Consider the following 17,118-nt stretch of genomic DNA (forward strand, 5'->3'; position numbering starts at 1 on the left):
CGCTCGGGGGGAGACGGAGAACACTCCGTACCGATTACCGGGCCGTGAGGATTCTAAGGCGAGAATAGTAATTAGCGGCCGAGAGCTCTCGGCGGAGACAGAGCACGCTCTACCCTGTGGCTTGCTAGCAAGGGAGGAAAGGAAGCTAGGCCGAGAACTCTCGGCGATGACGGAGAACATTCCACCGTGGATCGTAGTTCCAGGTCTGGCTTCTCGTCGAAACGGATTCGGACGGGATGCGAGAAGTGAAGATTATTGCTGCCGGGTGACCTTATATATGATCCCCGGCAGCTGCTCGAAAATCTTCGGCGGTTCTCGGCCTCCTCTCGATGACGTATCCCTTCAGATCGGAATGCTGGCTCGAGAAGGAGGAGGTATGCCTCCGAAATGTGCGTCATCTCGGTGGCGTGGAGCTCTTATGGCGGGCACGCTTGCCCGATGTTCGGCCCGGCGGGTGATCGGCCAGGCCGCGCGGTCGCTGTTAGCCGCTAGGAACGCGGTTCGTTACACGTTTTTATTTGGTACTTCGCCGACGAGGTCGGAATGACTCGGGGAACGTGAGAAGATTCGCGAGAAGGTAACAGAGTACTCGGCGTAATGTAAAAGTATTTACTCGGTATCAGAGCGCGTGTACAAGTCGGCCATGCGTGACCATAGACGTAGACACATCGGCGCAGCGGAAGCGCGCGCTTAAGGCAACACCTGTTGGTGTCAGTCGATCCAACATCTATAGCGACATCCAGTGGTGTCGGTCGATCCAACAGTTTTATTAATAAAATTGATTTTATTATATTTAAAAATTGCTTCATATTTTTATATTTTATGTAATAAAAATTATATAACTTTACATTATTTTATTCTCACAAGTTGTGCTATGCAATTTATAATAAACATTTTACAATTTATAACATTTCATAATAAAGAAGGAAATGTAAGAAAGTGGAGAAAATTTTTATTTGGAAAGATCTATTTTATTAATAAATAAAACTTACAATACACAATAAAGATACTATTACAAAAAAAAAATTTTCTGTGTAAATAAAAAATAACTTTAAATTTATTAATTAAGCAATTTTTAAATACAATAAATTTTATTAACAATAGTAACAAAACTCACCAAAATCGAAGAACTCTCTGGTGTTCCCCTTGTTAAAAAAAGTTAACAAATTAAGGTTTGTCTTAAAAATAACTGCTTAAAGTTAAAAATTAAATTATTTAAATTAATTAAATTAAGTTAAAAGTTATTGACTTTTCAACTTTATTATTAATTCTCCTTTCATCTGATTACCCAACTCTGGTTTAATTTTTTAATAAAGCATTTTAGGTCCTATGTTTAGATATTTTTTTGTTCGTACAATATAAGTTAGTAAAGTGTCCACAGAAAATCTTGAGACACTTTGTGTAGTTACAATAAAAAAACAGAACTTTTAACATAAACACTAAAATATAAAAAAATTGTTATTATTATTAACTTTTTAGAAATAATCAACAATTATATTGTTACGCGCGCGCTCGCGGAAATGGAGGACACACTCTTTTACTCTCGAAGCAATCGGTTTTATTCCCGAAAGAACAGAGACATCCGCGGGAGATGGAGATTCCACTCCGTTGTTTACATACGTTATCAAGCTCTTAACAACTGACAACACTTCGTCTCGAAAATCATTATATCGATCGGTCCTCGGACAGCTGAGTCGCGACCGAGGAGTATACTGGGCGACGCACGTAACAATATTTTACAGGAAACATTAATCTCGAAAACTTATTTTTTAGGCAATACATACAGTAGTAACTTACAATAAATAGATCTGCGAAGCTCGCACATAAAAAACACAATTAAAGTTCCAGTAGCACTTTCCATAGTTTTCAAGTTTTTTATAAAAATAAAAGTTCCGTAATTTTTATATAAAAAAAATAAAAATGCAAAAAAATGTCCTGCTAACTTCGCGAAGTCAGCACACCTTCCCTCTAAAGTACAAGAAAGCAATAAATATTACTATTTTAATATACATATACCAATTTCAGATAGTACTGTTAGAGTTCTACCATTATGTATAATATCAAAAAACATTTAACAATTTTGTTTCTACACTTTTAATCAAGAAGCACGGTAGTGTCTCGCGCCAAGTGTCGTGCCTCTTTTACGTGAGACGCCATTTGCGAGATTTCGTAGTTATCGGATTCTCCACAACGGCTGAATCGATTGTTGCTTTCCGCAAGATAGATGAATTACGACTTTATACGAGTTGACACAGACACGAGAAGTTACGTGTCATTACTGACGGCAGCGATATGTACGTTAAGTTAGTACCACCATTTTTATTTAAAAATAAAGAAAAATTGTGCTGAATTGTGCTAGGTTTATGCTACATTATGCCGCAAAAATTAGTCTTATATATTATAAAACAAAGTGTAAAAATAGAAAAATTGTATTTTTGCCAGTATTGCCATTTGACTTATCGACAAAATAAAAATTATGCTGAATACAACATTAAATACTGCATACTGTGCCGCAAAAATTTCAACCGTAATTTTTCTAGTTCCCACAAAAAAAATAAAAAATTGTAGTACCCACTTAAAAGTTAAGTGCACCTAATATCGCTGCGGTGCAAAAATTACAACTGGATATTTTTGCAGCGCAGCTATATTAAGTGCACTTAACTTTTAAGTGGGTACTACAATTTTTTATTTTTTTTGTGGGAACTAGAAAAATTACGGTTGAAATTTTTGCGGCACAGTATGCAATTATGCTAATTTACGCTACGTCAAAATAACTCGGATATACAACTCCGTGTGTGGCCGATAATTACAAACACTAATCGGCCAAAAATCCAATTGTGAAGACAGGCGTTCAAGAGTAAACTGCTCTTAATATCGCTACAGTGCAAAAATCTCCAGTTGTGTTGACTTGTGCTGCGCCAGGACAACTTATATATGCAATCCTGTGTGTGTATATTTCTGCGCGAGTAACTGTGTACGAGTGTATTTTGTTTAGTATGCTGTGTGTGTGCGCGCGCGCGCGTTTGTGAAATGTGAATAGGTGTCATACCAAAGATAAGGACCCCACTGTTCGTCACTCTCATAGTATTTATACCGACTTCAAACCCTCTCTGCTACATACATTTGTGTGCGCGTGCGCGTGTGTGTGTGTGTGCGGTGCGTGAGCGCGGACGGACAAGTGAACCTGTGTATGTGTTTATGCACATTTTTATATATTTAAAATATTTTTTCGTTTTAAATCTACATTTTAAAAATGTTGTTTTAATCCTTATTTTGTGAAATGGTGTAAATACATATGAAGTCTTTGAACAATGTCTTTCCGTCAACAACTCCTAGTTTACCTTTACGCGAATTGTCATCATACACAGTGAACACATTTTATAGCAGCAATATAATATGGAAGTTACATGTAATTTAACATTGTTATTCTTGTGATATGTAGATGCTATATGACATGGAAATAACCTGTTACGTAACATTTGTTATACGCAAGTGATATAACTGGTATACATCGTTTTGGCGTTACAGAGAGTTATTCAACAAAAATTGTATAATCATAACATAACACGCTCGTATCAATGTTATTACGGAACAATGCGTCGTAATTGACTCAGAAATCAGACAACATTATAACATCCTGAATGACAGATCTATTTAATAATAAAAAAAATTATCATAAAAATAATGTTTTCAAAAATAACGGTTTGTCTACAATTACTGCGCACAAAAAATGCACAAAATCTAAATTCATCATGCATTAAACAAAAACAGAATAATAAATATATACTATTCAATTTTTCTTAGAATCATAATCTATATAGTTAACCATCTAATTAATCATTTGAACGTTTCAAAGATTAGTGCTAAATAGATCGCAATTTCTATCAAATTATTAAGGTTATAGAAAAAAATAAATTTAACAATAAAATTAATAAGTAATAATAAATTAATGCTATTTATTTTTAATATATTTTGCAAAATTAAATTGCTTTTATAAAAAATAATATAGCTGCGTCAGTTTATAACATATAGGTATATGTAGACAATAACAAGTACCCATATCAATGAGTCAAATTGGCGTAGCAGGTAGAGTATAAGGTTCGTCATCCTAAGGTCCCGGATTCAAACCTACCAGAGGCAAGTAAGAATAAATTAAAAAAATAACAATTTAAATTTAATTAATTAATAAAAATTTATCCTAAATTTAGTATGCGCTGTTAATAAAAATAATTTAAAAAAATGAAATTTTTATTTTATTTTATTTTTCTTTGTAACTGTTGTGTGACGGTTAGATAACATGTTATATAACATGTTATATTGCTGAGTCGGAAATTGTAACTTACATGTAAGTTACGTGTAACTTCAGAGTAATGTAATCTGTTATATTCGGTTACATTGCTACTATATTACTGTGTTCACTGGGTAGTATCATCCATTTTTTGTCTATATTAATATAAACTATGTAATGACCGACACATTTTACATCATCACTACCTTCATATGCAATTACACCAGATAAGATGTATTTGTTATCGCCATCAGATATGCGTAATTGTTCGGGATATTCAGATAACTGTGTCAATTTTTGATTATTACTTTGAGTTTCTATAATTAAATGCAGGCTATACAGAATATTTGATTTCTGAGCCTTTCTGCAGTATGATACGTAAGATGACAGCAGGAGACGGTAAAGAGAAGTCCTGGGAAGCGAGAGTAGCGTTAGATCGCTCAATATTCCGATCGACAACGGAATCAATAGTTTCCTGAAAATTACGCGGGGTGCGCAAGTACCGCCGCGAGGATTCAGCGGGATTGCAACCGGTCTCCTAGAAGTCACTATTCGGCAAGCCAGCGACACGAGAGGTGCAAGCTCTGAGGACTCACGGACTCACGTCCGTGAACGAGCCAGTAATTTTTATTCACATTTAATGGAAGTTAAATAAAATAACCTTAAATCTAAAAAACCTTATTCATATAAAGGATTTAAAAAAATTAACAGCCTTAAATTAAGCCTTTAATAGATTTATCGAGAAATTTTGTCTATATGGAGATCTCAAAAGTGATCATATTATTAGCATACTTAGACCATATTGACAACATCCTATATCATCATTTAATTTTGTATAATTCGAAAAATAAAATACTCAAGTGTACATACATTTGGGTGATAATGCAATTAAGTTTAAAAAAAATGAGGAAGTATGTGTAATTAAATGTTAAAATGTACCGAAAAAATTTGCGAAATTCTTAAAAGTAAAAATGTCTTACAGCAAATGTTGACTGTTGTGTTTTGTCATATTAGTATCATTATATAACAGTAGGCTACTAAACAAATGATATCATAAATAATTATAATACTAGAATTCGTCAGCTAATAATGAAGAAAATATGGGTGGCCATATTATTCGCACTGGCCATATTACTACCTTCTCTATTAATGTTTTTTATGTTGTAATTGTTAACAAAAATAAATGTAAAAAATAAATTTATCTAGATGTTATAATTAATATTACAATGAGGATGAGCAAGAGACAAAAAAAGGAGAAGGAAGAGGAGAGAGGGAGAGAAGAGAGAAAAAGGAGAGAAAAATCGCGGCAGAGAAGACGGACGGCACAGGAGAAGATAAAGAGGAGGAACGGGAGGATTATAGAAGACAGGGAAAAATGACCAAGAGAAAAAAGGAAGGGGCACTTGGGCAGAGGAAGCAAAAGAAGAGGGGCGGCAGGAGAAAAGGAGGTAGTGGCGAAAGGTAAGGAGAAGAAAGGGGAAGCCAAGAAGGGAAGAAACAGCAAAAAGAAGACGGAGAGCAGGGAAGAGAGAGGTAAAGAACAAAAAGAGGAAAGGAAAGAAGTGGAAGACAAAGGAATGGAGGAGGAAAAGATGAAAAGGGGGACAGAATGGGCAGGCAGAAGAGGAGAGGGAGAGACGAAGAGAGAAGATGGTAGGAGTCACGGGAAGAAAACAGGAGGAAGACAAGTGGGGATAGAGGCGATAGAAGGGGAAGAAGGAGGTAAAGGGTGATGGAGAGTGGTAGAAGAAGCGGAGGAGGAAAAATGGAGATGGAAGAAAGAGGAAGAGACGAGCAAAGAATGGAGAAGGGAAAAAGCTCGGAGAAGACTAGAGGAAAGAGAAGAAAGAGCTAGGAGATTCAAAGAAAGAGAGGCAAGAATACAAGAAAGGAGAGAGGAAGAAGGGAGAAGGAAAAGAGAGAAGAGGATAATATGGAAAGGAGTGGATGGTGAGGACTCAGAAGAGAGAAGAGACTTAGTAGAAATTATCATGGAGGGTGCCTTAGACAGGACGGTTAGAGTGAGAAAAATTGAGGAAAAAAAAAGGAAGATGGAAGACAGGTTTTGATTATGGAATTAAAGAGTGTAAAAGACAAGAAAGAGATCCTGAGAAAGAGTATGGAGATAAGGGGAGAATGGAGAATTGGAGTGAACGAAAATCTGTCAATGGAGAAGAGGAGAGCAAAATGAAAGATGATGGAACCGGCAAAGAAGGAAAGGGCAAAGGGAAAACAGGTGATACTTACAAATAAGGAATTATGGGTAGAAGGAGTAAAATGGACATGGAACAAAGGAGTAAAAAGTTGGAGAAAGGGGAAGAAGAAATAAGATAAGAAGGAAGGACAAAAAAGAACAGAGGCAGAAGGAGTGGGGGATGAGGCAAAAGATAGCGATAGAGGCGTGGAGAGGGGAGGAAGAAGTAGAATGTAAAGGTCGCAAATGACCAGGCCGAGTACTAGGAGAAAGAAGGGTAATTGTTTGAGAAGATTGTAAAATTTTCTCTGTAAACCACCCCGGCAGCCCTGAGGGGAGCCCGGAATGAAGATTATTATATTAATGTTTATACTTATGTTGTTGACAATAATGTTGCTGCTTATATTTACGTTGTAAAAGATGCTGATCAAAAATTAGATATTAATGTTTTTAATGTTGTAGTTAAGAATTAAATTGTAAGTAAATAAACTGAATATAAATACAGAAAATGAAAAAGTACAATGTTCAGTATAAAAAAGTTAAATGGCGCGTGCAAAAAAGTGTTCTAGTGTTGAAAAAAAGGATAGAAATGGGGTAAATTAAAGTTTGAAATTTTTAAAAAATCTAAATATACTATTGTAAGGAGTATAAAATACTATAAAACTTTTGTATAAAACACATTTTTTCATAAACCTTATATTTTCAAAGATATTCGCCAAAAATAGAAAAATGCGTTATATTCGAAGGTGGTTTCAACCCCTAAACGTCGATATACGCAGATAAAAAAATAGGTCTAATATTTTTTTATGTTCTACATAAAATTAACATTCTGTCCGTTCCTTTAATAGTCCATTTAGTAACTGTCATACATTTTATGCGAGCTGGATATATGGATAAGCCCAGAAATATACCGATAAAGCTCTTAGTCAAATCAAAAATTAAAAAGTAAGTATTTAAATACTTTATTGTTCCTAAAACAATTTATTCTAATTAATACAATTCTCTTCATATGTACATTTACAAAAAAATTACATTTAAAATTTTTATTTTTAATTTTCTAACTTATTTTTTTTGTAAATTGAGACCTACATGAGACAAAAGACTACAAAATGATTACGAGTCGACTTTTCAAATATGAAACGACACGTTATTTCATATTTTATTTTTCATTCTCTTTAATCAATTTAATATAGCGTTATATTTAATTATACTTATTGATATTTTACAGTTAAATTTGTGTAGTTAAATTGTAATTGTACATTTATAAATATATTCATTGCTCTTTTACATATTATTGTTTTAATTAATGCTTTTAGAAAATATAATCATGTGCTTGTAATGAAAAACAAAAGCATGATTCTTATGAAAATTTCTCAAGCTTTTCAACTTTGCAAGTGACAGCTTAGGTTACTTAAAGGCCATAGACCACATTCACAATGTGGTCTGATTTTTCCGTAAAAGTCACGCTTTTGTTTCCCATTACAAGTCGGCACATGACAAGTCTGAGCTTCTGTGAATAAATAGCGTAGAAAATTCACTCCATTTTTTTATTATATACAATTCATTTATTCTCAAAGGTTTGGATTAATGAACAAACAAAACCTGGATGTTACAAGTCTGATGAATGGAGACTATTCATCGATTCTTCTAAAGGAAGCTTGAAAACAATGTTGCTGCCATAGACTAACTAGAATAGACTGCTTATGAAGTGGAAAAACGGTAGTGGAAGTATCCGTCACTGAGAAAAGAATAACTGTCGTTAATATGGGTTGCTATCTTTTTCTAGTGGGCGTAACTTCGTAGCAGCGAGGAAGGTCTTTTTCATATTCAACTTCGCATACGCAGCAGCTCAACACCATTATTTCAATTGTTTAAATAAAATTATTCACACGTTAAACTCACTAACCCCAAAATATCCGTTGTGATTATCCGATCTCATGAAGCTCACATCGACAACACGCATACTATGACAACACGCTCACGCTCTGACACCGTTATTGGTCGCTATGCTTCCCCACTATTCTGCATTAAAAAGATATAGAACCTCATCTTAACGACAGTTATCCTTTTCTCAGTGACGGATACCCCTTACCATCATAAGCAGTCTATTCTAGTGAGTCTATGGTTGCTGCACAATATATACTAATGTATATGCCTCAATTCCTGTAGTAGAGTCCTATAATAAGAGAAGCGCGATCTTGTTCCTATTTTCTGATTGGTCGATGATTATAGCCGCCATGTTGAACTCGCAAGGTCTACGTGACCCATATGTTGTATTGTTACACAATGTAAATAAATGCACACTTGTATTCACGGTAAATAGAAATGTTTTTTTTTAAACAGCACTGATGATTTTCTTTTGCATTCACTGCAACAAACTGCTTACGTTTAGTCCAGTTTACACTAACCTAGCATGACAATGTCATGATGACATGTCAGACATGCGCAGACATGCGGCTGTACAATTCTAAGATGGTGGCGGTTACAAGATAGGGGTAGAGTTCGCGCTTCTTTGATTATAGGACTCTATCCTGTAGCGCACTCGGTAGTAATAAAAGAAAAGTACACAAATCTGAAAACAGTTTTTAAAAAAAATTAAAGAAACTTTGCCTTATATTTTTCTCTATTAGTAGACTAAATTCTTCAATGCTAAATTTTTTATAATTTCTCACAGTAAATACTCTATATCTATTAACTTTTTTTTTCTTTCCTAACGCAATTTTTATCCACATATGGTCTGTTATTTTCGGCTCATGAACCACATGTACCTGTGCCACATTATTAGCAAAAACTAAGTCTATCATTGCTGACTGTCTTTCATAATCCTCGTCAAACTATTAACTAGTTGTTTCATACCTAGACTAAACATTATTGTTCGTAATTTATTTGTGTAAAATAAATCTATCTTAAAATCTATGTTAAAATCTCCTACTATCATACATTCTACCTTTATCACTAAATCCTCTACAGCTTCCTCTAAAAATCTCAGAAAATCGCCATCAAAGGCACTCGGTGAGTGATATACTACCATCAGCACGCCTTTATAAAATTCTTTTCTTACATCTATCGCAACGCACCAACAATTCGCACTTATAGATTTAATCCATATCAATTCATATTTAATGTCTCCTTTTAGATATAATATTGCACCTCTTGTATTTCTGTTCTCTCCATCACATCTGATTATATCATAAGCTAGCACATTCACTTTACTATCTTCTATTTCCGACTATCAGCCTCGTTTCAAACAATGCTATAACTGCTGGATGAATCTTCTTTATAACTTGATTACGTATTTCATCTTTATGCGCTATCAAACTTTGCGCATTTGTATACAGTATCAGTTCCTCTTCTTTCTGTGATTGCTATTTTGCATCCTCCCAGCCGGGCCTTCTCTTCTCCTCTTGAACGTAGAACTTTCTTGAACGTCGGGACATTCCGGGCTCAGTGCATCATAGTCATCTTTTATCTTCAGGTTGTATGTTTGGTTTTTATACATCCAATTTATACATTTCTTCTCATATGTTGTATACTCATTTGATTTGTGATTACCTGCACATTTATGGCACGCCTTATTTCGCGTACAGTATTTCGCAAAATGGTGATAGTCCCAGCATTTAAAGCATCTCTTGATACTGATATGATTAAATACAAGACATCTTTTCCATTCTATATTTATTTTTCCTTGGCTTAACATTAATTCATGGGTTTTTTCATCTAGTTCAATTATTATGGCGCCTTCTGTTTTACCTCTTCTATTAGATTTTTAATCTTTTCATTATTCTCATATTACTTTCTTCTTGTGTCCCAAGTTTATTCTGCTTTTTGATTGAATCAATTAATTCTTTATCACTCAAGTTCCATTCTTCTTCGTCAATATAAACAATTTTTACTTTCGGCTTCATTTGTAGTGACTCAGTAACTTTAAAGTCATCACCTAGCTTGCTTTGCACTGTAGTTTTCAATTTTGCCATTCTTCTCCAGTCTCACATCTCAAGATAACTGTACCATTGTTTCCTTTCCTTATGTGTGTTACTCCCAATTCCATATTCTTTATATCTACTTTCTTTTTTATTAACATAGCCGTTTCAACATTTTCTTGCTGAACCTTAGATTTAACAATTATAACATTTTCTTTCTTCTTTTCTTTAACTATCTCACTATAATTCTTCTGTGCTCCTCTTGATGAATAGGTCCAGTAAACAGCATCCTTTTTACTTCTTCTAGCTCTTCTTTGATATTCTTTAACTCATGCTGGATAACTTCTTTTATCATCACTTTAATTTCTTTCTTACATATAGTCTCGTCTTTTATTTCTTTTATTGTTCTCATGAGCCAATCAATTTTTAGGTCCATATTTTTCAATCTACTCGTACTTGTGCTTGGTCTTCCAGATGCTCCCGCCGATCCTAGCCTATCTCTGTTGCTATTTGCCGTTTTCTTTGCTTCTCCAATTTCACTCTTTATCCCAAATTTTGCAAAGGGACTCTGGCACGGTACTAGTTCATTATTTCTATAAATTTTGTGTTTACTAACACAGCCTGGATGGTAAAACAGTTTAACGCATGATTTGCATTGTACTACTTCAGTTTTAATAGCCTTCTTGCATGCCGAACATCGATATTCGGTATCCTCTTCCATAATTTATCGATCGTCGACACCTGTGTTCCGACGCTGTCGAATTCGCTACACGTCAACAGATTCCATCCACGTCAATGCTTGCTTGTCACAACGTCGTTGATACACATGATTATAGAAATGTACTTCAGCTATTCCCAAATTTGCATTTCCCGGCTAGATAACAATTCCTGTTGTCACCAATCTATAGAATTATCATCACACTAATTTTGTATTTCCCTCCTGCTTTCTTTTTCTTAAAACACACTATAAAGACGGAGCGATGTTCGACACGTCTACTCCATTCCACAGAGAGAGAGAGAGAGAGAGAGAGAGAGAGAGAGAGAGAGAGAGAGAGAGATACAATATAATGGAGAGGTAAGGGAGAGGGAAGAGGGAGAGGAGAGTGAGAGGGCGAGGGAGGTAGAGGGAGAGGGAGAGGGAAGGAGGAGCTTTTGGGATGGGGAGAGGGAGAGGGAGATCGGGCTCTGAGAAGAGAGACGAGAGAGAGCGTGAGGGGGGGAGCGAGGTCGCGAGGGATGGAGAGGGAAGGGAGAGGGAGAGGAGAGGGAAGGAGAAGAGAGATTAGTGAGCGTCTAAGAGGGAGAGTTTTTTTTGCTCGAGAGAGAGAGAGAGAGAGAGAGAAGGGAGAAAGAGAGAAGAATAGCATTGTGTAGTAATGTCTATACATATGTGCATATGTACATATACATGCATGTGTATTTTATATATATGTATATCTCTCTTTTTGTGTGATTCTCTCCCCTGAAACTTTATATTATATAATATAATAAACTTCAAAGCTCGAAATTAACAGTGTGGCCAATAGAATGTGTTTCTTTAAAGGTACCAAATATAACGTAATTTTACAAAAAAATTATATGATAAAAACTTGTCTGAAACAATTACAACAAAGTATACAGACTACAATGACACCCAGCTAACCTGTCGATGACGTGATTACAGTATGCAATATCGGATGTTTATATGTTTATATGAAAGTATTACTTGTAAGAATTATTTGTCTTGATCTATTTGGTAACTGTCATGTATTCTATGCAAACCGGATATATAGATAAAAAACAGAAATATACCAATAAGGTCTTAATCAAATTGAAAAACTAAAAAGTAATTATTTAAATACTTTGTTGTTCCCAAAACTATTTATTATAATTAATACAATTCTCTCCATACATTCACAGAGATAACATTCAAAAAATTATTCATTTGTAGTTAAATTATAATTGTGCTTTTATAATAATGTTTATTATTTTTTTACAGTTATTGATAATAAATCTATTTTGTCCGTGTTCACTTAACGCTCTCGAAACATAATCATGCGTATTGAATTTTCCTCGGATAATGTGGTTACGGAAGCCTGCATACTCTGGATTATACATTTGTGACCCAAACTGCTTTTACAAGGTGTTTTTCTTAGGTTAGAAAAAAATAAGCCAATTCAGCAATTCTGACATTGAATTTGGATTTTAGCGAGTCAAAATACATAAGAATAGACTAGTGTGGTCCACCGGACCAACATAAAAAAAAATTTTTTTTGAAATTAGAAAAAAATAAGCCAATTCAGCAATTTTGACCTTGGATTTAAATTCAGCGGGTCAAAATACATAAGGGTAGACTAGTCTGATCTGCCGGACTAACGTTAAAAAAATTTTTTTAATTAGAAAATACGACCTAACTTTGCAATTCTGACCTTGGATTGGGTTTCCCCCAAATGTCAAAATATTTAAAAATTGACTAGTCTAATCCGCCAAACCAACCACTTTTTTTATGTGCCTGTGTAATTATTAAAAAACCATCGTAAATATTTATAATTTTTACAACACAGAAGTACCAAGTATATACGGAACGGAAAAGACCTCAATTTTTCCGAAAACTTCACACTTTATTTTATCGAAAATTAAGGCCCGCTAAAAATCCTTTTACCCAAACACACACTGGTTTTTACAACATATATGTTGTTATGAGTGACACACTCATAACGATAAGGTGTCAGTAACACGATGACGTAAGTCGGTCAGCTGCAGTCAGCATCGAGCGCATCGCGCGAGGTTTCGCGCAATCCGCTTGACAATTAGCGCAATGCTCCTTAGACAGCACTTGCTGTCTAAGCAATAATTTGGAATACTGACCGATTTGCGCCCTCACGCAATCCTCCCCTTCTTTCGATCCAACTACCGAATTATCGGATATATAAACCGGCGAAAGAAGGTGAGGATCGGGTCAATCCGAAGTAGACAAACTAAAACTACACACGACACTCTGCTTTGCGGGGTCGTGTATCGCCGAGATAACTTGTTGTAAACACACAACCACGACACTCTGCGTTGCGGGGTCGTGGACAACAAGTTCATAGACGCGACACTCTGCCTTGCGGGGTCGCGATCTAACTATTGTAACTGAATACAAGAATAAAAGTGTTCAAGACAAATAACGGTGTATGTGACAAAATACCTTCCTCGCGAGATCTCTGGCAGCGATCCCAAAATCGTACTCACAACGAGGGGTACAACAATGTAGAACTTTAATCAAAATTGATTATTAACATGGGCAATTATTCAGTTTAGGGAGGCAGCCCCGTTGACCTTGACCTTGACATATGTTATCAAGGTCATCCTCCTGAGTGACCTTCAAAAGATTTTACCCGTCGCTCATAATTCGTTAAAAAGTTATTAACAAAAAAAATTGACATAATTATTCAGTATAGGAGTATATCACATGATTTTGCGACTTTCCACGCGTAGCGGGATCCATCCCCTCTTGCTTACAAAGTGAAACGACGTCCACGCCTGTACTTCACCACAAGGGTTTGCGACTTTAGATTTAAAATTGTGGCCAAATAGCGAATTAAAAATATTTGGGCTAAGTTAGGAAAAAATACGAGGAGGGGGTCCCCGCCCCTCCCACGCCCACACGTTCTCTGCACCACACTTTGCATGTGGATTAGCAAACATGCAAATCACGCATTTCATATATTATTAAATAATATAAAATATACATATTTTAGAAATTAAGATAGATAACAGTGATTGTGCAATTTAATTCTTCCTACATCAATAATAAAAACTTAAGAATTATAAATTTCTTACGTATACTATACTATGGTTTATGACTTTATCTGACACCATATAGGTAGAATTGTAGTATATACAATCTCAAATATAATAATAATAATAATAATAATAATAATTAATACATACATACTCAATACATACTCAAAATATTGAATATCTGTGGCGGGATATTCGAGCTGGAATACCACGATATGGCATCCGAAAAGAACACTATATGTATTATATAGCTGAATTTATTTTTAAACGTAAAAAATATAATTACTCCGAACAAATTGATAAATTCTTTAAAATTATGGCTTCAATGTATCCTATTGAAGAATATCATGAATAAATAAAATTATTATTGTATATAAATATTTCACACTCTCCTATACTGCAAAGTATGGCGCAAAGACCGTGTGGCAGGGGGAGGGACTCCGCACACACACACACACACACGCGCGCGCGCGCGCGCGCGCGCGCACACACACGTGGGGGTACAAGGGGGAGCCTTCGGCCCCCCTCCCGCACCCGCCTCGTCCAAGTCACTAACCTATGTACACATTGCAAACGCAGCCATAATGTATGAATATTTAATATGCGTTTGATTGAACAGCGTGCAATTGAACGATGCGCAATCGAACGGTGCGCAATCGAATGATGTCCAATCGAACTGTGTCCAATCGAACGGTGTCCAATCGAACTGTGTCCAATCGAACGGTGTCCAATCGAACGGTATACAATTAAACGGTGTCCAATCGAACGGTGTCTAATCGGACAGTGTCCAATTGAACGGTGCGCAATTGAACGGTGCGCAACGTTTCGTGTCTAATAGCACGGTGGGCAATTGCAACGTGTCCAATTGTACCTCTCCCCATCGGAGCTGCCTCGCCTAAACTGAACAATTACCTTAACATGTTTAAGGATTCCCTTGTTAGTTCGTGATGCTTTCTACGTTACACAAACAAGAGGAAAACTAAAAATTACATTAAAAAAAATATAAGCAATATTAGAATAAACAATAGATTTGTTCAAGCACTTATTTCTGATTAAATTAAAAAATTTAATTGTAATTTTATTTGAAATAGAGTTAAGATTATAGATTTTAAATCTAGATACTACAAAAGATTTATCTCAAAAATGATTCATATCAAAGAACAATCTAAAATAATTCATATCAAAGAATCTAACGGGCTCAGACAAAGATACTTAACTATTGGACATTGTATTTTGTTATCCTTGATAGGCTAAGAAACAGACAGAAAGAACGCGTTAAGCAGATCGATATTTAGGTATTATATCGAGTCTCTAATAATCATTTACGAAGTATACATATGAGAACATCTTTATGCGACAGTCAGAATGATCCGCATAAACAGAGTTCAAGAATCCCCACTTTCTCAATAGAAAAAAAAGATTTGATTGATGCGGCTAAGATCTTAAATCCGTGGAAACGCTTTAATGTTTTTTTTAATCAAATGCGTGTATACATGTTTATGCTCGTATGTAATGTATTTGACCTTTAATGTTAGTCGTATACGACTTCGATTTCTGTTTCGTACGTTATAGTATGTATTATATATAGTAATTCTCTACATCTATATGTTGATAAAACTAGAAAGAAGCAATAAAATTAACCTGCTTTTCGAATCCGAGCTAATAAGAATAAGAGTTTTACGTTAGATTAACTTTTGATAGCTACTGAGGATGTAGAAGTAATGAATTCTGATTATCTAAGAAATACATTACACTTACAAGATAAAGAGATGATATTTCAAAATTAATATTTTTCGAAGCGACATGACAATATAATATACAAAATGAAAATATTGTAAAAGTAATAGACAATCATATCGTCATCAAAAACACTCATAACATATATATGCATTTTCATCAATTTTGGTTCGCCATATTGAATTTCGGATCTCAGTATTAAAAAATTATTAGAGATCTCAAAAACTACCGAACAAGTTTGCTAGAGGCTAGTTTAATTCATAATTCTTCCACGTCGTAGACTTTATGATAGACTTTTTCAGGCAAATATTCACATCAACATCGATACTTGACTACCATTCTGATCATTTGACGTTTTACTAGTTGACTTAAGGGGATCCCAAAGTCGTTTGTCTTACCGACATTTTTTAAATAGACTAATCTTTTAAGAGGATGCTAAAGTGCCGTCAAACTTGATCGAGGTCGATAATGTAGAGTCATTTGTGCATATCATTAACAAGATTTCATATATATTTTTTTTATAAATTTGGAAATCTTTCCAAAACTAAAATATACGTATTAATATCATCATATAAACTGGATTTTATACCAAGAATTAAAAAAATGTTTTTTAGACTGCTCTTTTTCTAACCTATATCTGAATTTACATTTATAAAAACAAGCTAATCTTTTTTTCTAGATTTTAAATCTTAGTTTAAATTGCACGATATTCTTCGTATATGTTATCCCTAGAGAAATACGGTTTTATTTTGGACATATATATTGTAGATTTTGTATACTATGCAAATTGTCATCAAGTGACAGCTCTACCCCAGTGAGAAAGGATAATAAATTCGACATCAATTCGACGTCGAATCGACATCGAAATGATGATTTCGATGTCGAATCGATGTCGATTCGATGTACTATTTCTCACTGGGGTAGAGCTGTCACTTGATGACAATTTGGTCCCCAATATAAAATTCTTTTTCGTTTTTAATATCAACTTGACTGTATTTCTCTAGATTTTGATGCATACTTTAATTCTGTAAAATAATTTTACAATTCTATAAAGCCAATTAAAAAATTAATTTATTTAAAAAATGTCGGTAAAACAGATGACTTTAGGATCCCGTTAATTGGTTGTATAAAATCGCAAAACTCTTTTATAAAATTAAAGTACACATCAAAGTACGATCGAGTTGATGTCAAAAATGAAAAAATAATTTATTTTC

The 17,118-nt window shown here is 34.7% G+C and overlaps 2 protein-coding genes and 1 long non-coding RNA gene across 3 annotated transcripts in view; 1 reads left to right on the plus strand and 2 right to left on the minus strand.

Moving 5' to 3' along the window:
• Positions 1-17,118, minus strand: part of LOC105834017 (lanC-like protein 3 homolog) — a 42,637-nt gene that overhangs the window by 12,972 nt on the left and 12,547 nt on the right. The gene's annotated exons all lie outside the window — the stretch shown is intronic.
• Positions 1-17,118, plus strand: part of LOC105834018 — a 35,296-nt gene that overhangs the window by 1,269 nt on the left and 16,909 nt on the right. The window lies entirely within an intron of this gene.
• On the minus strand, positions 9,154-13,447 carry LOC118647279. The gene is made up of 2 exons (XM_036291845.1): positions 13,437-13,447; positions 9,154-11,395 (listed from the first exon to the last, which is right to left on the minus strand). Exon 2 carries the CDS (start codon positions 11,121-11,123, stop codon positions 10,635-10,637), a length of 489 nt encoding a protein of 162 aa, XP_036147738.1. The 5' UTR covers positions 11,124-11,395; positions 13,437-13,447; the 3' UTR covers positions 9,154-10,634.

This window comes from Monomorium pharaonis, chromosome 9, assembly GCF_013373865.1.
Source record: "Monomorium pharaonis isolate MP-MQ-018 chromosome 9, ASM1337386v2, whole genome shotgun sequence".
NCBI classification, from domain to species: domain Eukaryota; kingdom Metazoa; phylum Arthropoda; class Insecta; order Hymenoptera; family Formicidae; genus Monomorium; species Monomorium pharaonis.